Here is a 24,697-nt window from a genome sequence, read left to right as displayed (position 1 = left end):
GCACCCCAAAAAATGGACCTGGCACCCCCAAAATTGGGGTGAGAAACCCCCAAAATTTGGGGGATGGGGGTAGAAAAATCAGCTCCATGAGGGGGAAAATGAGATTGGGGTGACCCCAAAATGAGGAAGGGACCCCAAAATTGGGGAGGGCACCCCAAAATAAGGAGAGGGGAACCCTAAAATTGGGGAGGGCACCCCAAAAAATCGGTTGAGGAACCCCAAAATTGGGAGGGGAGCCCCAAAATTTGGGGATTGGAGGTGCAAAAATCAGCTCCGTAAGGGGGAAAACGAGGCTGGGGTGACCCAAAATCCCATGGGGGAGCCCCAAAATGAGGAGGGGACCCCCAAAATGAGGAGGGGACCCCAAAAAAGGAGAAGGGACCCCAAAGAAGGGGAGGGGACCCCCAAAAGTGGGGAGGGGCCCCCCCAAATTCCCACCTTGCCGATGTTGGTGTTGTCCAGCGCGGCGTCGATCTCGTCCAGCACGAAGAACGGGCCGGCTTGTAACTGCGGGGAGAGCCCGGAAATGGGGAACCCCGAAATGGGGGACCCAAAATGGGACACCCCAAAACTGGGACACCCCAAAATGGGAACCCCGAAACTGGGAACCCCAAAAAAGGGGAACCCCGAAACTGGGGAACCCCGAAACTGGGACACCCCAAAAATGGGAACCCCGAAACTGGGAACCCCAAAAAAGGGGAACCCCGAAACTGGGACACCCCAAACGGGGCCGGCTTGTAACTGCGGGAGAGCCCGGAAATGGGGAACCCCGAAATGGGACACCCCAAAAATGGGAACCCCGAACTGGGAACCCAAAAAAGGGGGAACCCTGAAACTGGGGACCCCCGAAACTGGGGGACACCCCAAAATGGGAACCCCGAAACTGGGAACCCCAAAAAAGGGGAACCCCGAAACTGGGACACCCCAAACGGGGCCGGCTTGTACTGCGGGGGAGAGCCTGAAATGGGGAACCCCGAAACTGGGAACCCGAAAAAATGGGAACCCCGAAACTGGGAACCCCGAAACTGGGACACCCCAAAACTGGGAACCCCAAAAAAGGGGAACCCCGAAACTGGGACACCCCAAAAATGGGACACCCCGAAAGTGGGACACCCCGAAAGTGGGACACCCCAAAAATGGGAACCCCGAAACTGGAACCCCAAAAAAGGGGAACCCCGAAACTGGGACACCCCAAAAATGGGACACCCCGAAAGTGGGACACCCCAAACAGGGCCGGCTTGTAACTGCGGGGAGAGCCCGGAAATGGGGAACCCCGAAATGGGACACCCCAAAAATGGGACACCCCGAAACTGGGACACCCCAAAATGGGACACCCCGAAACTGGGACACCCCCAAAATGGGACACCCCAAAATGGGACACCCCGAAATGGGACACCCCGAAACTGGGACACCCCGAAACTGGGACACCCCGAAACTGGGACACCCCCAAAATGGGACACCCCAAACGGGGCTGGCTTGTAACTGCGGGGAGAGCCCGGAAATGGGGGACCCCAAAAATGGAGAACCCCGAAACTGGGACACCCCAAAAATGGGACACCCCAAAAGTGGGACACCCCAAAACTGGGACACCCCAAAAGTGGGCAACCCTGAAACTGGGACACCCCGAAAGTGGGGAACCCCAAAAGTGGGGACACCCCAAAACTGGGACACCCCCTTCAGTTTTTGGGATTTCCCCCGGGATTTTAGGATTTCCCCCGGGATTTTTGGGGTCCCCCCGGGTTTTTGGGTCCCCCCGGGTGTTTTCGGGGTCCCACCTGTGGATGGCGAAGAGCAGGGCCAGCGCTGCCACCGTTTTCTCCCCCCCGGACAGGTTGTCCATGGGCCGGAAACGCTTCCCGGGGCGACGCAATTGTAATTGATGCCGTCCAGGTAGGGCTCCTCGGGGTTCTCGGGGCCCAGGAACGCCTGGGGGACACAGGGGACATCATTGGGGACATTGGGGACATCACTGGGGACACTGGGGACATCATTGGGGACATTGGGGACACTGAGGTGACACTGGGGACAATAGGGACACAGAGACATTGGGGACACTGAGGTGACACACTGTCATGGATCCCGTCCAGGTGCGGCTCCTCGGGGTTCTTGGGGCCCAGGAACGCCCTGGGGGGGACATTGGGGACATCACTGGGGACATTGGGGACATTGAGGTGACATTGGGAACAATAGAGACATTGGTGACACAGGGGACACTGAGGTGACACACTGTCATGGATCCCGTCCAGGTGCGGCTCCTCGGGGTTCTCGGGGCCCAGAACGCCTGGGGACATTGGGGACATCACTGGGGACATCATTGGGGACGTTGGGGACACTCAGGGGACATTGAGGTGACACTGGAGTCATGACTGGGGTCATTGGGGACAATAGAGACATTGGTGACGCAGGTGACACTGAGGTGACACACTGTCATGGATCCCGTCCAGGTGCGGCTCCTCGGGGTTCTCAGGGCCCAGGAACCGCCTGGGGGGACACAGGGGACATTGAGGTGACATTGGGGACATCACTGGGGACATTGGGACACTGAGGACATTGGAGACATTCAGGAGACATTCAGGGGACACTGAGGTGACCCAGGTGACATTGAGGTGACACTGGGGACATTGGGGACATTGGGGACACTGAGGTGACATTGGGACACTGGGGACATTGGGGACATTGAGGGGACATTGGGGACATTGAGGTGACCCAGGTGACATTGAGGTGACACTGGGGACATGTAGACATTCAGGAGACATTGAGGTGACCCAGGTGACATTGAGGGGACATTGAGGTGACCCAGGTGTCACAGCCAGGGCTCCCTGGGGCCAGGAACACCTGGGATGGGCGGGGCCAGCCCCGTGCCCAGGTGTGCCCAGGTGTGCCCACCTGCCCAAGTGTGTGCCAGCCCATACAGGCATGCCAGCCATGCCCAGGTGTGTGCCAGCCCATTCAGGTGTGCCAGCCATGCCCAGGTGTGTGCCAGCCCATTCAGGTGTGCCAGCCATGCCCAGGTGTGTGCCAGCCCATTCAGGTGTGCCAGCCATGCCCAGGGGTGTGTGCCAGCCCATACAGGTGTGCCAGCCATGCCCAGGTGTGTGCCAGCCCATTCAGGTGTGCCCACCTGCCCAGGTGTGTGCCAGCCCATTCAGGCGTGCCAGCCATGCCCAGGTGTGTGCCCAGGTGTGCCCACCTGTGCGCTGCTGTTCCGTGACAGTGCTGTGTGTGACAGCTGTGCCAGCCTGCCCAGGTGTGCCCAGGTGTGTGCCAGCCCCGTGCCCAGGTGTGTGCCCAGGTGTGTGCCCAGGTGTGTGCCCAGGTGTGTGCCCACCTGTGTGCTGCTGTTACAGGACAGCGCTGTGTGTGCCAGCCCCATGCCCAGGTGTGTGCCCAGCTGTGTGCCCGCTCACCTGCGTGCTGCTGTTCCTGGACAGCGCTGTGTGTCACAGCTGTGCCAGCCTGCCCAGGTGCCCAGGTGTGTGCCCAGGTGTGCCCCCCAGGTGTGTGCCCAGGTGTGTGCCCCTGATGCCCAGGTGTGTGCCAGCCGTGCCCACCTGCGTGCTGCTGTTCCTGGACAGCGCTTTGTGTGACAGCTGTGCCAGCCCATACAGGTGCCCAGGTGTGTGCCCCCCAGGTGTGTGCCAGCTGTGCCCACCTGCGCGCTGCTGTTCCGGGACAGCTCTGTGTGTGCCCAGGTGTGCCCAGGTGTGTGCCCCCCAGGTGTGTGCCCCCAGGTGTGTGCCCAGGTGTGCCCACCTGCGCGCTGCTGTTCCGGGACAGCTCTGTGTGTGCCCCCCCAGGTGTGTGCCCAGGTGTGCCCAGGTGTGTGCCAGCCGTGCCCACCTGCGCGCTGCTGTTTCCGGGACAGCGCTGTGTGTGCCCAGGTGTGTGCCAGCTGTGCCCAGGTGTGTGCCCAGGTGTGTGCCAGCCTCACCTGCGCGCTGCTGTTCCGGGACAGCGCTTTGTAGATCTCGTCGATGTTGGTGGCCACGGCCTCGAAGCAGGAGTTGAAGCGGTCGAAGCGCTCCTTCTTCATCTGCTCAAACGCCTGCTTGGCCTTCTTGGCGCGCTTGCGGGCGGCCTCGAATTCTGCGGGGACATCAGGGGACATTGGGGACATTGGGGACACCCATGGGGACACTGGGGACATCACAGACACCCACGGACAGCCAGGGGACAGCAGGGACAGCCATGGGGACAGTGGGGACATCAGGGGACAGTCAGGGGACATCACTGACACCCATGGGGACACTGGGGACATCACAGACACCCAGGGGACAGCCATGGGACATTGGGGTCAGGACAGCCCTGCTTGGCCTTCTTGGCGCGTTTACAGGCGGCCTCGAACTCTGGGGACAGCAGGGGACATCAGGGGACATTGGGGACATCACAGACATCCACGGACAGCTGTGGGGACATTGGGGTCAGGACATGGGGACATCCCCAGGACAGCCCTGCTCGGCCTTCTTGGCGCGTTTACGGGCGGCCTCAAACTCTGGGACAGCAGGGGACAGTCAGGGGACATTGGGGACACCCATGGGGACATTGGGGACATCACAGACACCCAGGGACAGCCACAGGGACACTGGGGACACCATGGGGACATCCCCAGGACAGCCCTGCTCGGCCCTTCTTGGCGCGCTTGCGGGCGGCCTCGAACTCTGGGGACACATTGGGGACACCCATGGGGACACTGGGGACATCACTGACACCTATGGGACATTGGGGACAGCCGTGGGGACAGTGGGGTCAGGACACGCCTGCTCGGCCCTCTTGGCACATTCACGGGTGGCTTTGAACTCTGGGGACAATTGGGGGACATTGGGGACATCAGGGACACCCAGGGGACATCAGGGACACCCAGGGGACACCACAGACACCCAGGGGACACTCCACGTCCCCTCCACGTCCCCCATGTCCCACCCTCCAAAGTCTCCTGGAACTTGTCCCCATGGTGTCCCCCTGGTGTCCCACCATCCGAGGTCTCCTGGAACTTGTCCCCATGGTGTCCCCACCACGTCCTCTCACGTCCCCACATGTCCCACCATCCGAGGTCTCCTGGAACTTCTCCCCGTATCGCCTCGGTGTCCCACCATCCAAGGTCTACTAGAACTTGTCCCCATGTCTCCCTGTGTCCCCACAGTGTCCCACCATCCCAAATCTTCTAGAACTCGTCCCCATGGTGTCCCCCCAGTGTCCCCATGGTGTCCCACCATCCGAGGGTCTCCTAGAACTTGTCCCCATGGTGTCCCACCATCTGAGATCTCCTGGAACTCGTCCCCATGGTGTCCCCACCACGTCCTCTCACGTCCCCACGTGTCCCACCATCCGAGGTCTCCTGAACTTGTCGCAGACACTGTCCCGTGTGCCCACCACGTTCCACCACGTCCCCATGGGTGTCCCCACAGTGTTCCACCATCCAAGGTCTACTAGAACTTGTCCCCTCCCCGTGTCCCCATGGTGTCCCCACATGTCCCACCATCCAAGGTCTACTAGAACTTGTCCCCGTATCGCCACGGTGTCCCACCATCCAAGGTCTACTAGAACTTGTCCCCATGTCCCCCTGTGTCCCCACAGTGTCCCACCATCCAAATCTTCTAGAACTCGTCCCCCATGGTGTCCCCCCAGCGTCCCCATGGTGTCCCCCCAGTGTCCCACCATTGGACGTCTCCTGGAACTTGTCACAGACACTGTCCCATGTCCCCGTGGTGTCTCCTCATGTCCCCCCCCATGGTCCCCTTGGTGTCCCCCGTGTCCCCTTGTCCCCTGGTGTCCCACCATCAGAGGTCTCCTGGAACTTGTGGACACTCCCCCATGTCCCCCCAGTGTCCCCCATGGTGTCCCCAGAGTGTCCCACCATCAGAGGTCTCCTGGAACTTGTGGACACTCCCCCATGTCCTCCCAGTGTCCCCATGGTGTCCCCAGAGTGTCCCACCATCCGATGTCTCCTGGAACTTGTGGACACTCCCCCATGTCCCCACAGTGTCCCCATAGTGTCCCACCATCCGATGTCTCCTGGAACTTGTCCCCCTCATGTCCCCACAGTGTCTCCCCCATGTCCCCATGGTGTCCCCACGGTGTCCCCACCATCAGAGGTCTCCTGGAACTTGTCCCTGACGCTCTCCAGTTTCTCCATGGCCTTCATGTTGGGGGCGGCGATGCGCTGCAGGACGCTCTGCTGCTCCGTCAGCCGCTGCTGCAGGGCGGCCATCTCCTGCCGGATCTCCTCCTCGGCCTGGGCGTCCTGGGGACACGGGGACATCATTGGGGACATTGGGGACATCAGGGACACACAGGGACATGGGGACACAGCCGCTGCTGCAGGGCGGCCATCTCCTGACGGATCTCCTCCTCGGCGCTGCGCGTCCTGGGGACACGGGGACATCATTGGGGACATTGGGGACATCAGGGGTGTGAGGGACACTGGGGACATTGGGGACATGGGGACACAGCCGCTGCTGCAGGGCGGCCATCTCCTGCTGGATCTCCTCCTCGGCCTGAGCATCCTGGGGACATGGGGACATCGGGGCTGTGAGGGACATGGGGACATTGGCGACACTGGGGACATCAGGGGTGTGAGGGACATGGGGACATCATTGGGGACATCGGGGACATCAGGGGTGTGAGGGACATGGGGACATCGGGGACACACAGGGACATTGGGGACATCAGGGGTGTGAGGGACATGGGGACATCATTGGGGACATTGGGGACATCAGGGGTGTGAGGGACATTGGGGACATTGGGGACATGGGGACACAGCCGCTGCTTGCAGGGCGGCCATCTCCTGCTGGATCTCCTCCTCGGCCTGCGCGTCCTGGGGACATTGGGGACACTGGGGACATTGGGGACATTGGGGACATTGGGGACATGTCCAGGCAAGCCCAGGAATGTTGGGGTGTGCCCAGGTGGACCCAGGTGCGCGGGGTGTACCCAGGTATGCCTGGGTGTGCCCAGGTATGCCCAGGTGTACCCAGGTGTCCCCAGACATGCCCAGGTATGCCCAGGTATGCCCAGGTATGCCCAGGTATGCCCGGGTGTGCCCAGGTGTGTTGGATGTCCCCAGACATGCCCAGGTGTGCCAGGTGTGCCCAGGCCATGCCCAGCTATGTCCAAGTGTGCCCAGGCCATGCCTGGGCCATGCCCAGGTGTGCCCAGACATGCCCAGGTGTAGCCAGATGTACAGGCATGCTCAGGCCATGCCCAGGTGCCCAGGTGTGCCCAGGATGTACCCAGGGTGTACTGGGTGTGCCCAGGCCATGCCCAGCTGTGCCCAGGCCATGCCCAGGTGTGCCCAGCTGTGCCCAGGTGTCTCACCTTGAGCTCCTCGGCAGGTCGCTGTAGTCGATCTCGATCAGAGCCTCGCGGGCGTAGAGGCTGGAGCTGCGCTGGGAGCTGCCAGCGGCGTCCTCAGCCGTGCCACCGCCCTGAGGGGACAATGGGGACAATGGGGACACTCAGAGTGACACAGGGTCCTCAGCCGTGCCACCGCCCTGAGGGGACAATGGGGACACTCAGAGTGACACAGGGACCTCAGCCGTGCCACCGCCCTGAGGGGACAATGGGGACAATGGGGACAATGAGGGGACATGGCTGGAGCTGCCAGCGGCGTCCTCAGCCGTGCCACCGCCCTGAGGGGACAATGGGGACACTCAGAGTGACACAGGGTCCTCTCCAGTGCCACCACCCTGAGGGGACAATGGGGACAATGGGGACACTCAGAGTGACACAGGGTCCTCAGCCATGCCACCGCCCTGAGGGGACAATGGGGACAATGAGGGGACATGGCTGGAGCTGCCAGCGGCGTCCTCAGCAGTGCCACCGCCCTGAGAGGACAATGGGGACACTCAGAGTGACACAGGGTCCTCACCGGTGCCACCACCCTGAGGGGACAATGGGGACACTCAGAGTGACACAGAAGAACAAGGCTGACTCAGGGGTGTCCCAGGGTGTCCCCAGGTGTCACCTCCTCCTGGCTGATGTCACCCATGGAGCCCTGGCCAGCAGCACCCAGGGGATGGGGATAACTCAGGGTGACACAGGAGGACAGGGGTGGCTCAGGGTGTCCCCGGATGTCCCAGGGTGTCACAGGGGTGTCCCAGGGTGTCCCCAGGTGTCACCTCCTCCTGGCTGATGTCGTCCATGGAGCCCCTGGCCAGTGGCAGGACAGGGGGTGACACAGATGGACAGGGGATGACCCAGGGTGACACAGATGGACAGGGGTGTCACAGGGGTGTCATGGGGTGTCACACGGTGTCCCCAGGTGTCACCTCCTCCTGGCTGATGTCACCCATGGAGCCCCTGGCCAGCAGCACCCAGGGGATGGGGATAACTCAGGGTGACACAGGAGGACAGGGGTGGCTCAGGGTGACCCAGGGTGTCACAGGGGTGTCCCCGGGTGTCCCAGGGTGTCACAGGGGTGTCCCAGGTGTCCCCAGGTGTCACCTCCTCCTGGCTGATGTCGTCCATGGAGCCCCTGGCCAGCGGCAGGCGGATGTCCTGCATCTTGCAGGCCTGCAGGAGGTTGTGGCGGTCGCTGCGCTTCTGCTCCAGCTTGGTCTCGATGGCCGTCACCTCCTTCTGCAGGTGGGTCATCTCCTGGGGACACGGGGACAGGGACACCATGGGGACAGGGACACTGGGTCTGAATGGCTGTCACCTCCCTCTGCAGGTGGGTCATCTCCCTGGGGACACGGGGACATGGTGGGGACAGGGACATGGGGACACAGCATGGGGACAGGGACACAGTGTGGGGACAGGGACATGGTGTGGACAGGGACATGGACAGGGACATGGGGGACACAGTGTGGGGACAGGGACACTGGGTCTGGATGGCCGTCACCTCCCTCTGCAGGTGGGTCATCTCCCTGGGGACACTGTGTGGGGACAGGGACAGGGACACGGTGGGAACAGGACATGGGGATATGGTGGGGACAGGGGGATATGGTGGGGACAGGGGACATGGGACACGGTGTGGGGACAGGGACATGGTGGGGACAGGGACATGGGGACACAGTGTGGGACGGGGAATGGGGACAGGGCAGGGGACAGGGACATGGAGCAGGACATGGTGTGGGGACAGGAGATGGGGACAGGGACACAGGGACAGGCGGACAGGAGATGGGGACACGGTGTGGGGACAGGGACAGGGAGAAGGACACAGGGACCGGGAATGGGGGACAGGGACATGGAGACAGGGGACAGGGACATGGGGACAGGGGACAGGGACATGGGGACAGGGACATGGGGACACGGCAGGGGACGTGGTGTGGGGACAGGATATGGGGACGTGGTGGGGACAGGGACACGGGACACAGTGGGGACAGGGACACGGGGACATGGAGTAGGACATGGTGGAGGACACAGGGACAGGGAACGGGGACAGGAGATGGGGACATGGCAGGGGACAGGGACATGGGGACAGGGACATGGGGACAGGGACGGGAATGGAGACGGGGACAGGGTGGGGACATGGTGGGGACATGGCTGGGGACAGGGACATGGAGGGGTCAGGGTGTGGGGACAGGGACACAGTGTGGGGACATGGTGTGGGGACAGGGTGTGGGGACACAGAATGGGGACAGGGACATGGCATGGGGGACAGGGCAGTGGGGACACAGGGATGTGGTGGGGACACGGGGACATGGCGGGGACAGGGCAGTGGGGACACAGAGTAGGGACAGGGAATGGGGACAGGGAATGGGGACAGGGACATGGTGGGGACACAGAGTAGGGACAGGGAATGGGGACAGGACATGGGGACAGGGCATGGGGACACGGCAAGAGACACACCCACCATGGACATGCCCACACGGACACACCCACCATGGACACGCCCACATGGACACACCCATGAAGACACGCCCACAAGGCCACACCCACCATGGACACGCCCACACGCTCCTCACACCACGTTCTGGCTCCACCCCTTTAGCCCCACCCATTGACCACACCCTCAACTTGGCCACGCCCATTTGACATCACCCTCACTTCTTGGCCACACCCCCAATTGCCCCACCCCACGCTGACCACGCCCCCTTTGCCACACCCATTTAGGCCCCGCCCTTACTCGATGCTCACACCCCCTGATTGGCCCCACCCCTTTGGGCTGGCCACGCCCCTTTGGGCTGACCACACCCCTTTTGGGTGGCCACACCCCTTTTGGGTGGCCACACCCCTTCGGGCCCCGCCCTCACTTGTTGGCCCCGCCCAGCTTCTTGCGGATCTCGTCCATCTCATGGTTTTTGTCGTTCACCTCCGACTTCTTGGCCAGGTGCTGGTTCTTGAGGTCCTGCAGCTGCGCCATGGTCTCGTCGATGATCTTCATGTGCCGCTGCTCCTCCTGGGGAAAAACACACAGAAATGGGCAAAAATGGGCAAAAATGGGCAAAATAACCCAAAATTATCGATGGTCTTCATGTGCCGCTGCTCCTCCTGAAAAACCACCCAGAAATGGACAAAAATGGACAAAAGAACCCAAAGTTATCGATGATCTTCATGTGCCGCTGCTCCTCCTGGAGGACACCAAAAAATGGACAAAATAACCCAAAATAACCCAAAGTTATCGATGATCTTCATGCGCCGCTGCTCCTCCTGGGGAAAAACACACAGAAATGGGCAAAAATGGGCAAAAATGGACAAAAATGAACAAAAATGGACAAAGTAAGCTATTGATGGTCTTCATGTGCCGCTGCTCCTCCTGAAAAACCACCCAGAAATGGGCAAAAACGGTCAAAAATGGTCAAAAATGGACAAAAATAGACAAAAATGGGCAAAATAACCCAAAATAACCCAAAGTTATCGATGATCTTCATGTGCCGCTGCTCCTCCTGGGGGACACCAAAAATGGTCAAAAATGGACAAAAGAACCCAAATTTCTTACCAAAAATGGTCAGAAATGGACAAAAGAACCGAAATTTCTTACCAAAAATGGTCAGAAATGGACAAAAGACAAAATGGTCAAAAATGGTCAAAAATGGACCAAAGTTATCGATGATCTTCGTGTGCCGCTGCTCCTCTTGGAGGAAACCAAAAATGGTCAAAAATGGACAAAAATGGACAAAAGAACCCAAAAAATGGACAAAAGAACCCAAAATAACCCAAAGTTATCGATGGTCTTCATGTGCCGCTGCTCCTCCTGGAGGACACCAAAAATGGTCAAAAATGGACAAAAATGGACAAAAATGGACAAAGTAACCCATTGATGGTCTTCATGTGCCGCTGCTCCTCCTGAAAAACCACCCAAAAATGGACAAAAATGGACAAAAATGGACAAAATAACCCAAAAGAACCCGAAGTTATCGATGGTCTTCATGTGCCGCTGCTCCTCCCGAAAAACCACCCAGAAATGGGCAAAAACGGTCAAAAATGGGCAAAAATGGACAAAAATGGGTAAAAATGGTCAAAAATGGACAAAAATGGGTAAAAATGGGCAAAATAACCCCAAAAATGGACAAAAATGGATAAAAGAACAGAAAAAATGGACAAAAGAACCCAAAATAACCCAAAGTTATCGATGGTCTTCATGTGCCGCTGCTCCTCCTGGGGAAAAACCACCCAGAAATGGGCAAAAATGGACAAAAATGGACAAAAATGGTCAAAAATGGACAAAAATGATCAGTGGTCTTCATTGTACTGCAGGTCCTCCTGAAAAACCACCCAGAAATGGTCAAAAATGGTCAAAATAACCCAAAAAATGGACAAAATCACCCCAAAGGAATCGATGGTCTTCATGTGCTGCTGGTCCTCCTGGAGGACACCAAAAATGGTCAAAAATGGTCAAAAATGATCAATAATGGTCAAAATGACCCAAAGTTCTCGATGGTCTTCCTGTGCTGCTGCTCTTTCTGGGAAAATGTAAAAAAAACCCAAAAAAGCCCCAAAATCTTCTTGAGCTTCTCCATCTCGGCCTCGTTCTTGTGCTCTTCTGGTCCCACCTCAGGTGTTCTTCATCATGGACCTCCCGAGACCCCAAAACTCCTCAAAAACCCAAAAAAATCCCAAAAGAACCCAAAGGTCCCCAAACCTTCTCAATTTCTCCTGTCCTTCTGCTCTCCCTGGTCCCACCTCAGCTCTTCTCCACCATGGACCTCCAGAGACCCCAAAACACCTCAAAAAAACCCCAAAAAACCCCAAAAAACCCCAAAAAGCCCCAAAAGAACCCAGAAGAACCCAAAGGTCCCCAAACCTTCTCAATTTCTCCTGTCCTTCTGCTCTCCCTGGTCTCACCTCAGCTCTTCTCCACCTTGAGCATCCCAAGACCCCAAAACACCTCAAAAACCCCAAAAAACCTCAAAAAGCCCCAAAAAGCCCCGGAAGAACCCAGAAGAACCCAAAGGTCCCAAACCTTCTGGACCTTCTCCATCTTGGCCTCGTCCTTACACTCTCCTGGTCCCACCTCAGCTCTTCTCCACCAAGACCACCCCAAACCACCTCAAAAACCCCAAAAAGCCCCAAAAGAACCCAGAAGAACCCAAAGGTCCCCAAACCTTCTTGAGTTTCTCCATCTTTGCTGTCCTTTGGTCCCACCTCAGCTCTTCTCCACCTTGAGCATCCCAAGACCCCAAAAAACCTCAAAAACCCCAAAAAGCCTCAGAAGAACCCAGGAGAACCCAAAGGTCCCCAAACCTTCTTGAGCTTCTCAATCTTGGCCTCATCCTTGCACTCTCCTGGTCCCACCTCAGCTCTTCTCCACCATGGACCTCCCGAGACCCCAAAACACCTCAAAAAACCCCCAAAAAACCCCAAAAAGCCCCAGAAGAACCCAGAAGAACCCAAAGGTCCCCAAACCTTCTTGAGCTTCTCGATCTCGGCCTCGTCCTTGCGCACGCCCTGCTCCCACATCAGCACCTTCTCCTGGTCCTCCCGCAGTTGGTTGCGCTCGAAGTCCAGCTGGATGCCCAAGCGCGTCTTCTGGTTCTCGAACTCCAGCCTGGGGGACAGCAGAGAGGTTCCTCAGAGGTTCTTGAGATGTTTGCTGGGGTTCCTCAGAGGTTTTTGGGGTTCCTCAGAGGTTTTTTGGGGACTTTGAGAGGTTTTTTGGGGTCTCTGAGGGGTTTTGGGGGACTCTGAAGGGTTTTTTTTGGGGTTCCTGAGAAGTTCTTGGAGGTCCTTGAGATGGTTTTTGGGGTCCTTGCAGCTTTTTTTGGGGTCTCTGAGAGGTTTTTGGGGGTCTCTCAGAGGTTTTTTGGGGTCTCTGAGGGGTTTTGGAGGTCCTTGAAGGTTTTTTGGGGGTCCCCAGGGGATTTTTGGGGTTCTTGAGAAGTTTTTTGGGGTCTCCAAAGGCTTTGGGGGCTCCTGGAGGGTTTTTTTGGGGTTCCTGAGAAGTTCTTGGAGGTTCCCCTCAGAGGTTTTTTGGGGTCTCTGAGGGGATTTTTGGGGTTCCTGAGAAGTTGTTGAGATGTTTGTTGGGGTCCTTAATGGCTTTTTTGGGGTCCCTGAGGGTTTTTTGGGGGTCCCTGAAAGGATTTTTGGGGTGCCCTGGAGGTTTTTGGGGTCTCTGAGGGTTTTTTTGGGTCCCTGAGGGTTTTAGGTGTCCCTGAGGGATTTTTGGGGGTCCCTGAGAGGTTTTTGGGGTCCCTGAAAGGATTTCTGGGGTGCCCTGGGGGTTTTTGGCGTCCTAAATGGTTTTTTTTTTGGGGTCCCTGAGGGTTTTTTGGGGTGCCCTGGAGGTTTTTGGGGGTCCCTGAGGGGTTTTTAGGGTCCTAAATGTTTTTTTTTTGGGTGTCCTGGGGGTTTTTTGGGGTCCCTGAAAGGATTTTTGGTGTCCCTGGGGGTTTTTGGGGTCCCTGAGGGTTTTAGGTGTCCCTGAAAGGATTTTTGGGGGTCCCTGAAAGGATTTTTGGGGTGCCCTGGGGGTTTTTGGGATCCCTGAGATGTTTTTGGGGTGCCCTGGGGGTTTTTGGGGTCCCTGAAAGGTTTTTGGGGTCTCTCAGAAGTTTTTTGGGCTCCCTGAGAGGATTTTTTGAGAGATTTTTGAGATGTTTTTGGGGTTTCTCAGAGGTTTTTTTGGGGTCCCTGGGGCTTTTTTTGGGGTCCCTGAGGGGTTTTTGGAGTCCCTGAGGGTTTTTTGGGGTCCCTGAGAGGTTTTTGGGGTGCCCTGAGGGTTTTTTGGGGTCCCTGGGGGTTTTTGGGGTGCCCTGGGGGTTTTTGGGGTGCCCTGACCTTTTCTTGGCGATCTCGTTCTGCCTCTTGACCTTCTCCTCCTCGAACTCGCGGATGTTCCTGACGCCGATCTCGCGGCAGAACTCCTCGAACACCTCGTCCTCCACCTGGGGTGGGGACGGGCTCAGGGACCCCAAAACGTTCCCCAAAAACCCCAAAAAATCCCCCAAAAATCCTCTCCGAAATCTCCCCAAATTCCACCCAAAAATCCCCAAAAAATCCTCCCCAAAAACCCCAAATTCCACCCAAAAATCTCCCCAAAATCCTCCCCTAAATCCCCCAAATTCCACCCAAAAACTCCCCCCAAAACCCCAAATTCCACCCAAAAATCTCCCCATAAATCCTCCCCAAAATCCCCCAAATTCCACCCCAAATATCTCCCCAAAATCTCCCCAAAAAACCCCAAATTCCACCCAAAAAGTCTCCCCCAAAATCCCCCCCAAAAACCCCCAAATTCCACCCAAAAAATCTCCCCCGAAATCCCCCAAATCCACCCAAAAATCCCCCCAAAAACCCCAAATTTCCCCCAAAATCTCCTCACAAATTGTCCTAAAATCCCCAAAATCCTCCCCAAAAACCCCAAATTCCACCCAAAAAAATCTGCCCCGAAATCCCCCAAATCCACCCGAAAATATTCCCCTAAATCCCCCAAATTCCACCCAAAACTCCCCCCAAAATCTCCCCAAATTCCACCCAAAATCTCCTCACAAATTGTCCTAAAATCCCCAAAAACCCCAAATTTAACCCAAAAATCTCCCCCAAAATCCTCCCCAAAATCTCCCCAAATTCCCCAAAATCCTCCCCAAAAACCCCAAATTCCACCCAAAAAATCTCCCCCTAAATCCCCCAAATTCCACCCAAAAATCTCCCCAAAATCTCCTCCAAAAACCCCAAATTCCCCCCAAAATCTCCTCACAAATTGTCCTAAAATCCCCAAAATCCTCCCCAAAAAACCCCCAAATTCCACCCAAAAATCTCCCATAAATCCTCCCCAAAAACCCCAAATTCCACCCAAAAAATCTCCCCCGAAATCGCCCAAATCCACCCTAAAATATTCCCCAAAATCTCCCCAAGTTCCACCCAAAAATCTCCCCAAAATCTCCCCCAAAAATCCCAAATTCCCCCCAAAATCTCCTCACAAATTGTCCTAAAATCCCCAAAAACCCCAAATTCAACCCAAAAATCTCCCACAAACTCCCCCAAATCCACCCGAAAATATTCCCCTAAATCCCCCAAATTCCACCCAAAAATCCACCCAAAATCCTCCCCAAAATCTCCCCAAATTCCACCCAAAAATCTCCCCAAAATCTCCCCCCAAAACCCCAAATTTCCCCCAAAAATCTCCTCACAAATTGTCCTAAAATCCACCCAAAACCTCCCGAAAAACCCCAAATTCCACCCAAAAAATCTCCCCAAAATCCTCCAAATCCACCCGAAAATATTCCCCAAAATCCCCCCAAATTCCACCCAAAAATCTCCCCAAAATCCCCAAATTCAACCAAAAAAATCTCCCTCAAAATCCCCCTAAATCCCCCCTAAAAATCTCCAAATCTGGGAGTCCCAAAAATTCCTCAAATCCACTCCAAATTCCCCACAAAAATCCCCAAATCCCCCTAAAACTCCCAAAATTGGAATTTTTTCCCCCCAAAATTGGGATTTTTTCCCCAAATTTGGGATTTTTTTCCCACAAAATTGGGATTTTTTCCCCCAAAAATTGGGATTTTTTCTCCCCAAAGTTGGGATTTCTTTCCCCAAAACTGGGATTTTTTTCCCCCCAAAATTGGGATTTTTTTTCCCCAAAACTGGGAGAATTTCACCCCACAAAATTGGATTTTTTTTCCCCCAAAATTGGATTTTTTTTCCCCAACATTGGAATTTTTCCCCCCAAAATTGGGATTTTTTCCCCACAAAATTGGGATTTTTTTTTCCCCAAAAATTTGAATTTTTTTCCCCAAAAATTAGGATTTTTTTCCCAACAAATTGGATTTTTTTTCCCCAAAAATTGGATTTTTTTCCCCAAATTTTGGGGATTTTTTTCCCAAATTCTGGAATTTTCCCCAAAATCCCCCAATTTTTCCCCAACCTGGTTCATTTTCTCCTTCAGCTCCCTCATCTCGCGCTCCCGGCCCTGGATGATTCGTTTGATGTCGTTGATGCGCGGCCCAAAATTGGCCAATTCGCTCTCCAGCTTGGACTTCTCCTGGAAAAATGGGGAAATTGTGAGAAAAATGGGGAAAAATGAGGAAAAAAGGGGAAAAATTGGGAGAAAAATGGGAAAAAATGGGGAAAATTTGAAAAAAAATGGGGAAAAAATGGGAAAAAAATGGGAAAATTGTGAGAAAAATGGGGGGAAATGGGGAATTTCCTCCAAAATTCAGATTTTTTTTCTCCCAAAATTCTGATTTTTGTCCCCAAAATTCCCGTTTTTTTCCCAAAATCCCATTTTTTCCCCCCAAATCCGAGTCCCACCTGCAGGTTGAGGGCCAGGTGCCGGCTCTTGGTCTGTTCCAGGTCACGTTAATGAGGGAATTTCCCCCAAAATTCACTTTTTTCCCCAAAAATACGTATTTTTTTCCCACAAAATTCACATTTTTCCCAAAAAAATTCACGTTTTTTTGTCCTAAAATCCTGGTTTTTCCCCTCAAAATCCACATTTTCCCCCCAAATCTGAGTCTCACCTGCAGCTTCAGTGCCAGGTCGCTTTGGGAACATTTGATGAGGGAATTTCTGCCGAAAATTCCAATTTTTGCCCCAAAAATTCACCTTTTTGTCCACAAAATCCAGATTCTTCCCAAAATTAGGATTCTTTTCCCCAAAAATCCAGGTTTTTTTTCCAAAAAATTCACATTTCTCCCCCAAAAAATTCACATTTCTCCCCCCAAAAAATTCACTTTTTTTCCCTGGAAAATTCACATTTTCGTCCCAAAAAATCACATTTTTTCCACAAAAATTCCATTTTTTTCCCCCAAATTTTGGATTTTTTCCCAAAATCCCCTTTTTTCCCCCCAAATCCGAGTCCCACCTGCAGGTTGAGGGCCAGGTGCCGGCTCTTGGTCTGCTCCAGGTCACTTTGGGAACATTTGAGGGGGGAATTCCCCCCAAAAATTCACCTTTTTTTCCTCTGAAGTTCACATTTTTTTCCCTAAAAAAAATCACTTTTTCTCCCGAATTCACATTTTTTTCTCAAAATCCACATTTTTACCTCAAAATCCAGAAATTTTTTTCCAAAAAACTTCACATTTCTCCCGCAAAAAATTCACTTTTTTCCCTGGAAAATCCCCATTTTTTCCACAAAAATTCCGATTTTTTTTCCCAAATTTTTGATTTTTTTCCCAAAATCTCAGGTTTTGGCCCCAAATCCGAGTCCCACCTGCAGGTTCAGTGCCAGGTGCCGGGTCTTGGTCTGCTCCAGGTCACTCTGGGAATATTTGAGGCGCATTTGGAGCCCGTGGGCCTGGGACTGCACCTGGCGCAGCTCGGCCTCCTTGCGCTTGGCCTTCATCTGCTCCTGAAGGGGGAAAAATGGGGAAAAAGTCAGGAAAAATGGGAAAAATGAGAATTTTGGGAATTATGGGGGGGAAATGGGGAAAAAATTGGGGAAAAAACAGGAAAAAAATGAGGAAAAAATGAGGAAAAAATGGAAAGTTGGGGGCGCAGCTCGGCCTGCCTGTGCTTGGCCTTCATCTGCTCCTGAAGGGGGAAAATGGGGAAAAAGTCAGGAAAAATGGGAAAAAATGGGAATTATGAGGGAAAATGGGGGGAAAGTGGGGGGAAATGGGAAAAAATTGGGGAAAAATGAGGGAAAAATGGGGGAAAAATGGGGGAAAAATGAGGGAAAAATGGGAATTGGGGGCGCAGCTTGGCGTCCTTGCGCTTGGCCTTCATCTGCATCTGGAATTGGGGAAAAAATGGGGAAAAAGTCAGGAAAAATGGGAAAAATAAGAATTTTGGGAATTATGGGGGGGAAATGGGGAAAAATTGGGGAAAAAACAGGAAAAAATGAGGAAAAACTGAGGGGAAAATGAGGGAAAAATGAGGGAAAAATGGGAATTGGGGGCCCAGCTCGGCCTCCTTGCGCTTGGCCTTCATCTGCTCCTGAAGGGGGAAAAAAATGAGGAAAAAGTCAGGAAAAATGGGAAAAAAAGGGAATTATGAGGGAAAATGGGGGGAAAGTGGGGGGAAATGGGAAAAAATTGGGAAAAAATGAGGGAAAAATGAGGAAAAAATGAGGGAAAAATGGGAATTGGGGGCGCAGCTTGGCCTCCTTGCGCTTGGCCTTCATCTGCTCCTGAACGGGGAAAATGGGGAAAAAGTCAGGAAAAATGGAAAAAAATGAGAATTTTGGGAATTATGGGGGGGAAATGGGGAAAAAAATTGGGGAAAAAACGGGAAAAATGAGGAAAAAATGAGGAAAAAAATGGAAAGTTGGGGGCGCAGCTCGGCCTCCTTGTGCTTGGCCTTCATCTGCTCCTGAAGGGGGAAAATGGGGAAAAAGTCAGGAAAAATGGGAAAAAATGAGAATTATGAGGGAAAATGGGGGGAAAGTGGGGGGAAATGGGAAAAAATTGGGGAAAAATGAGGGAAAAATGAGGAAAAAATGAGGGAAAAATGGGAATTGGGGGCGCAGCTTGGCGTCCTTGCGCTTGGCCTTCATCTGCTCCTGGATTGGGGAAAAAATGGGAAAATCAGGAAAAAAATTGGGAATTTGGGGAAAATTCAGGGGAAAAATGGGAATTATGGGGGAAAAATTGGGAAAAAAATGAGGGAAAAATGAGGAAAAAGTGGGAATTTGGGGGCGCAGCTCGGCCTCCTGGCGCTTGGCCTTCATCTGCTCCTGAAGGGGGAAAAAGTGGGGGAAAAGTTAGGAAAAATGGGAAAAATGAGAATTATGAGGGAAAATGGGGGGAAAGTGGGGGGAAATGGGAAAAAAATGGGAAAAAATGAGGGAAAAAATGAGGGAAAAATGAGGGAAAAATGGGAATTGGGGGCGCAGCTTGGCGTCCTTGCGCTTGGCCTTCATCTGCTCCTGAAGGGGGAAAATGGGGAAAAAGTCAGGAAAAATGGAAAAAATGAGAATTTTGGGAATTATGGGGGGGAAATGGGGAAAAAATTGGGGAAAAAAACAGGAAAAAATGAGGAAAAACTGAGGGGAAAATGAGGGAAAAATGAGGGAAAAATGAGGGAAAAATGAGGGAAAAATGAGGGAAAAATGTGAATTGAGGGCCCAGCTCGGCCTCCTGGCGCTTGGCCTTCGTCTGCTCCTGCAGGGGGAAAATGGGGAAAAAGTCAGGAAAAATGGGAAAATTCAGGAAAAAATTTGGGATTTTGAGGAAATTCAGGGGAAAAATAGGGGGGAAATTGGGAAAAAATCAGGAAAAAAATGAGGAAGAAATGGGAATTTGGGGGCCCAGCTTGGCCTGCCTGTGCTTGGCCTTCATCTGCTCCTGGAATTGGGAGAAAATGGGGAAAAAGTCAGGAAAAATGGGAAAAATCAGGGTCCCTTTTGGGGTCAGCTTTGGGTTTTGGGCTCAGGTTTGGGATTTTGGGCTCAGGTTTGGGTTTTGGGGTCAGTTTTGGGATTTTGGGCTCAGGTTTGGGTTTTTGGGGTCAGGTTTGGGTTTTTGGCCTCAGTTTTGGGGTCCCACCTTGAGCTCCTCGCTCAGTTGCTCCTTCTTCTCCTTGAGCTTGTTTGGGATCCATTTGGGGTTTTTAGGGTGAGGTTTGGGTTTCAGGCTCAAGTTTGGGTTTTTATGGTCAGTTTTAGGTTCAGGTTTGGGTTTTTGGGGTCAGTTTTGGGTATTTGGGGTCAGTTTTAGGGTCATTTCTGGGTTTTTGGGGTTGGTTTTGGGGTCCCACCTTGAGCTCCTCGCTCAGCCTCTCCTTCTCCCTGAGCTTGTTTGGGGTCACTTTGGGGTTTTTAGGGTCAGTTCTGGGTTTTAGGCTCAGTTTTAGGCTCAAGTTTGGGTTTTAGGATCAGTTTTAGGCTCAGTTTAGTCTCAGGTTTGGGATTTTGGGCTCAGGTTTGGGGTCCCACCTTGAGCTCCTCACTCAGCTGCTCCTTCTTCTCACTGAGCTTGTTTGGGGTCACTTTGGGGTCCCTTTGGGGTTTGGGGGCTTTTTAGGCTCAGGTTTGGGTTTTTAGGCTCAGTTTTAGGCTCAGGTTTGGGTTTTTAGGCTCAGTTTTAGGCTCAGGTTTGGGTTTTTGGGGTCAGTTTTGGGGTCCTACCTTGAGCTCCTCGTTCAGTCTCTCCTTCTTCTCCCTGAGCTTGTTTTGGGGTCACTTTGGGGTTTTTAGGGTCAGTTTTGGGTTTCAGGCTCAGTTTAGGTTCAGGTTTTGGCTTTCAGGCTCAGTTTTGAGGTCAGTTTTGGGTTTTGGGGTCAGGTTTGGGGTTTGGGGTCAGGTTTGGGGTTTGGGGTCAGGTTTGGGGTTTGGGGTCAGTTTTGGTGTCAGGTTTGGGTTTTGGGATCAGGTTTGGGGTCAGGTTTGGGGTTTGGGGTCAGTTTTGGGGTCAGGTTTGGGGTCAGGTTTGGGGTCAGTTTTGGGGTCAGGTTTGGGGTCAGGTTTGGGGTTTGGGGTCAGGTTTGGGGTCAGGTTTGGGTTTTGGTGTCAGGTTTGGGTTTTGGGGTCAGGTTTGGGGTCAGTTTTGGGGTTAGTTTTGGGTTTTGGGGTCAGTTTTGGGGTTTGGGGTCAGGTTTGGGTTTTGGGGTCAGTTTTGGGGTCAGTTTTGGGGTTTGGGGTCAGGTTTGGGGTCAGTTTGGGGTTTGGGGTCAGGTTTGGGGTTTGGGGTCAGCTTTGGGGTCAGCTTTGGGGTCCCACCTTGAGCTCCTCCGTCAGCCTCTCCTTCTTCTCCTTGAGTTTGTCCACGGCTTTCTCGTCCCAGCGCCGAGCCTTGGCCTTGAGGTCACTGGCACCGCCCGAGATCACCCCGGACTTCTGGAACAGCGTCCCGTCCAGGGCCACTGTCTGTGGGGACATCATTGGGGACATCATTGGGGACATTGGGGACACCCAGAGCCAACCATGGACTGCAGGAACAGCGTCCCGTCCAGGGCCACCGTCTGTGGGGACACCAATGGGGACATCATTGGGGACATCATTGGGGACATCATTGGGACACTGGGGACATCAACTGGGGACATCATTGGGGACATTGGGGACATCACTGGGGTCACTGGCACCGCCCGAGATCACGCCCGACTTCTGGAACAGCGTCCCGTCCAGGGCCACCGTCTGTGGGGACATCATTGGGGACATCATTGGGGACATCATTGGGGACATCATTGGGGACATCATTGGGGACATCACTGGGACACCCCCGACTTCTAGAACAGGGTCTCATCCCGGCCCAATGTCTGAGGGGACATTGAGGACATCATTGGGGACATTGGGGACATTGAGGACATCATTGGGGTCACTGGCACCGCCTGAGATCACCCCCGACTTCTGGAACAGCGTGCCATCGAGGGCCACCGTCTGTGGGGACATCATTGGGGACATCAACAAGGACATTGGGGACATTGGGGACATTGGGGACACTGGCACTGCCCGAGATCACCCTGGACTTCTGGAACAGCGTGCCATCGAGGGCCACCGTCTGTGGGGACACCAATGGGGACATTGGGGACATCACTGGGGACATCACTGAGACACCCCAGACTTCTGGAACAGCGTCCCGTCCAGGGCACCGTCTGTGGGGACATTGGGGACATCAACTGGGACATTGGGGACATCACTGGGGTCACTGGCACCGCCCGAGATCACGCCCGACTTCTGGAACAGGGTGCCATCCAGGGCCACCGTCTGTGGGGACATTGGGGACATCATTGGGGACATCACTGAGACACCCCCGACTTCTGGAACAGGTTCTCATCCAGGTCCACTGTCTGTGGGGACATTGGGGACACCCAGAGCCAACCATGGACTGCAGGAACAGGGCCCTGTCCAGGCCCAATGTCTGTGGGGACATTGGGGACATTGGGGACATCATTGGGGACATCACTGGGGACATCCATGGGACACCATGGACTTCTGGAACAGGGTCTCGTCCAGGGCCACCATCTGTGGGGACATCAACGGGGACATTGGGGACATTCATGGGACACCCCTGAGCGCTGGAACAGCGTCCGTCCCATCCAGGGCCACCGTCTGAGGGGACACTGGGGACATCACTGGGGACATCATTGGGGACATCACTGGGGACATCACTGGGACACCCCAGACTTCTGGAACGGGGTCTCGTCCAGGGCCACCGTCTGTGGGGACACTGGGGACATCACTGGGGACACCGAGGATATCCTTGGGGACATCATCAGGGACACGCAGGGGACACTGGGGCGGCTTTCTGGGGTGATTTGGGCCATTTTTGGGGTGATTTGAGCCATTTTTGGGGTGATTTGAGCCATTTTTAGGGTGTTCTGGGGCATTTCAGGGTGATTTTTGGGGCATTTCTGGGGTGGATTTTAAGGGATTTTGGGGCATTTCCAGGCTGGTTTTAGGGTATTTTTAGGGCATCTTTGGGGATTTTGGGGCAGTTTTGGGGCATTTTCAGGGCAGTTTTGGGGTGATTTTGGGGTATTTTCAGGGCAGTTTTGGGGTATTTTCAGGGCAGTTTTGGGGTGATTTTGGGGCAGTTTTGGGGTATTTTCAGGGCAGTTTTGGGGTGATTTCAGGGCAGTTTTGGGGTATTTTCAGGGCAGTTTTGGGGTGATTTTGGGGCAGTTTTGGGGTGATTTTGGGGCAGTTTTGGGGTATTTTCAGGGCAGTTTTGGGGTGATTTTGGGGCAGTTTTGGGGTATTTTCAGGGCAGTTTTGGGGTGATTTTGGGGCAGTTTTGGGGCATTTTCAGGGCAGTTTTGGGGTGATTTTGGGGCAGTTTTGGGGTATTTTCAGGGCAGTTTTGGGGTGATTTTGGCCATTTTTCGGGCGTTTTGGGGGCTGGTTTTAGGATATTTTTGGGGTGATTTTGGGGCAGTTTGGGGTGATTTCAGGTCAGTTTTGGGGGGCTGTTCTGAGCTGGTTTTAGGATATTTTAAGGGTGATTTTGGGGTGGTTTGGGGCACCTTGTGCCGCTGGTGGCCCCCGAAGGCCATGGGGCTGTTCTGGGCTGGTTTTAGGGTATTTTTAGGATATTTTTAGGATATATTTAGGGTATTTTTGGGGTACCTTGTGCTGCTGGTGGTCCCCGAAGGCCATGGGGCTGTTTTGAGGATAATTTTAGGGTATTTTTAGGATATTTTTAGGATATTTTTGGGGTGATTTTGGGGTGGTTTGGGGCACCTTGTGCCTCTGGTGGCCGCTGAAGGCCATGGGGCTGTTCTGAGCTGGTTTTAGGATATTTTTAGGATATTTTTAGGGTATTTTTGGGGTGGTTTTGGGGAGATTTTGGGGCACCCTGTGCCTCTGGTGGACGCTGAAGGCCATGGGGCTGTTTTGGGCTGGTTTTGGGGTATTTTTAGGATATTTTTGGGGTGATTTTGGGGTGGTTTGGGGCACCTTGTGCCTCTGGTGGCCGCTGAAGGCCGTGGGGCTGTTTTGGGCTGGTTTTAGGGTATTTTTAGGATACTTTTAGAGTATTTTTGGGGTGATTTTGGGGCACCTTGGGCCCTGAAGGCGATGGGGCTGTTCTGAGCTGGTTTTAGGGTATTTTTGGGGTGGTTTTGGGGTGATTTTGGGGCACCTTGTGCCTCTGGTGGCCGCTGAAGGCCATGGGGCTGTTCTGAGCTGGTTTTAGGGTATTTTTGGGGTGATTTTGGGGCACTCTGTGCTGCTGGTGGCCCCCGAAGGCCATGGGGCTGTTTTGAGGATAATTTTAGGGTATTTTTGGGGTGGTTTTGGGGTGGTTTTGGGGCACCTTGTGGCGCTGGTGGCCCCCGAAGGCCATGGGGCTGTTCTGAGCTGGTTTTAGGGTATTTTTAGGATAATTTTAGGGTATTTTTGGGGTGGTTTTGGGGTGGTTTTGGGGCACCTTGTGCCTCTGGTGGCTGCTGAAGGCCATGGGGCAGTTTTGAGCTGGTTTTAGGGTATTTTTGGGGTGGTTTTAGGGCACCTTGTGGCGCTGGTGGCCCCCGAAGGCCATGGGGCTGTTCTGAGCTGGTTTTAGGGTATTTTTAGGATAATTTTAGGGTATTTTTGGGGTGGTTTTGGGGCACCTTGTGCCTCTGGTGGCTGCTGAAGGCCATGGGGCTGTTTTGAGGATAATTTTAGGGTATTTTTGGGGGGGTTTTGGGGCACCTTGTGGCGCTGGTGGCCCCCGAAGGCGATCCTGCGCGCGTCCTCGACGTTGTCGCAGACCAGGGCGTTGCCGCACGCGAACTGCAGCGCCTTCTTGATGTGGGGGGGCTCGTAGCGAATGACATCGATCACCAGCTTGGCCCCCCGCAGCTCCCGCAGCTTCTCGTCCGTGGGCTTCACCTGAAATCCCAAAAATCGGGGTGAAAAACCCCCAAAAATGGGGTTAAAACCCACCCCTGCAGCTCCCGCAGCTTCTCGTCCGTGGGCTTCACCTGAAATCCAAAAAATCGGGGTGAAAAACCCCAA

At 54.1% G+C, this 24,697-nt stretch overlaps 1 protein-coding gene across 1 annotated transcript in view; it reads right to left on the bottom strand.

Annotated features, from left to right (window-relative positions):
- SMC1A (structural maintenance of chromosomes 1A) overlaps positions 1–24,697 on the bottom strand; it is a 54,654-nt gene that overhangs the window by 1,289 nt on the left and 28,668 nt on the right. Inside the window, 15 exon segments of the mRNA XM_063182143.1 lie at positions 439–507; positions 1,776–1,863; positions 1,866–1,926; positions 3,932–4,086; positions 6,085–6,241; positions 7,315–7,328; positions 7,331–7,424; positions 8,443–8,597; positions 10,195–10,339; positions 12,787–12,928; positions 14,161–14,267; positions 16,244–16,360; positions 17,531–17,668; positions 20,978–21,124; positions 24,392–24,571. Of these exon segments, the coding sequence (XP_063038213.1) occupies positions 439–507; positions 1,776–1,863; positions 1,866–1,926; positions 3,932–4,086; positions 6,085–6,241; positions 7,315–7,328; positions 7,331–7,424; positions 8,443–8,597; positions 10,195–10,339; positions 12,787–12,928; positions 14,161–14,267; positions 16,244–16,360; positions 17,531–17,668; positions 20,978–21,124; positions 24,392–24,571 (1,769 nt within the window).

Source organism: Melospiza melodia, unplaced genomic scaffold (genome assembly GCF_035770615.1).
Source record: "Melospiza melodia melodia isolate bMelMel2 unplaced genomic scaffold, bMelMel2.pri scaffold_166, whole genome shotgun sequence".
NCBI lineage: Eukaryota > Metazoa > Chordata > Aves > Passeriformes > Passerellidae > Melospiza > Melospiza melodia.
This window is presented reverse-complemented; position numbering and strand designations above follow the sequence as displayed.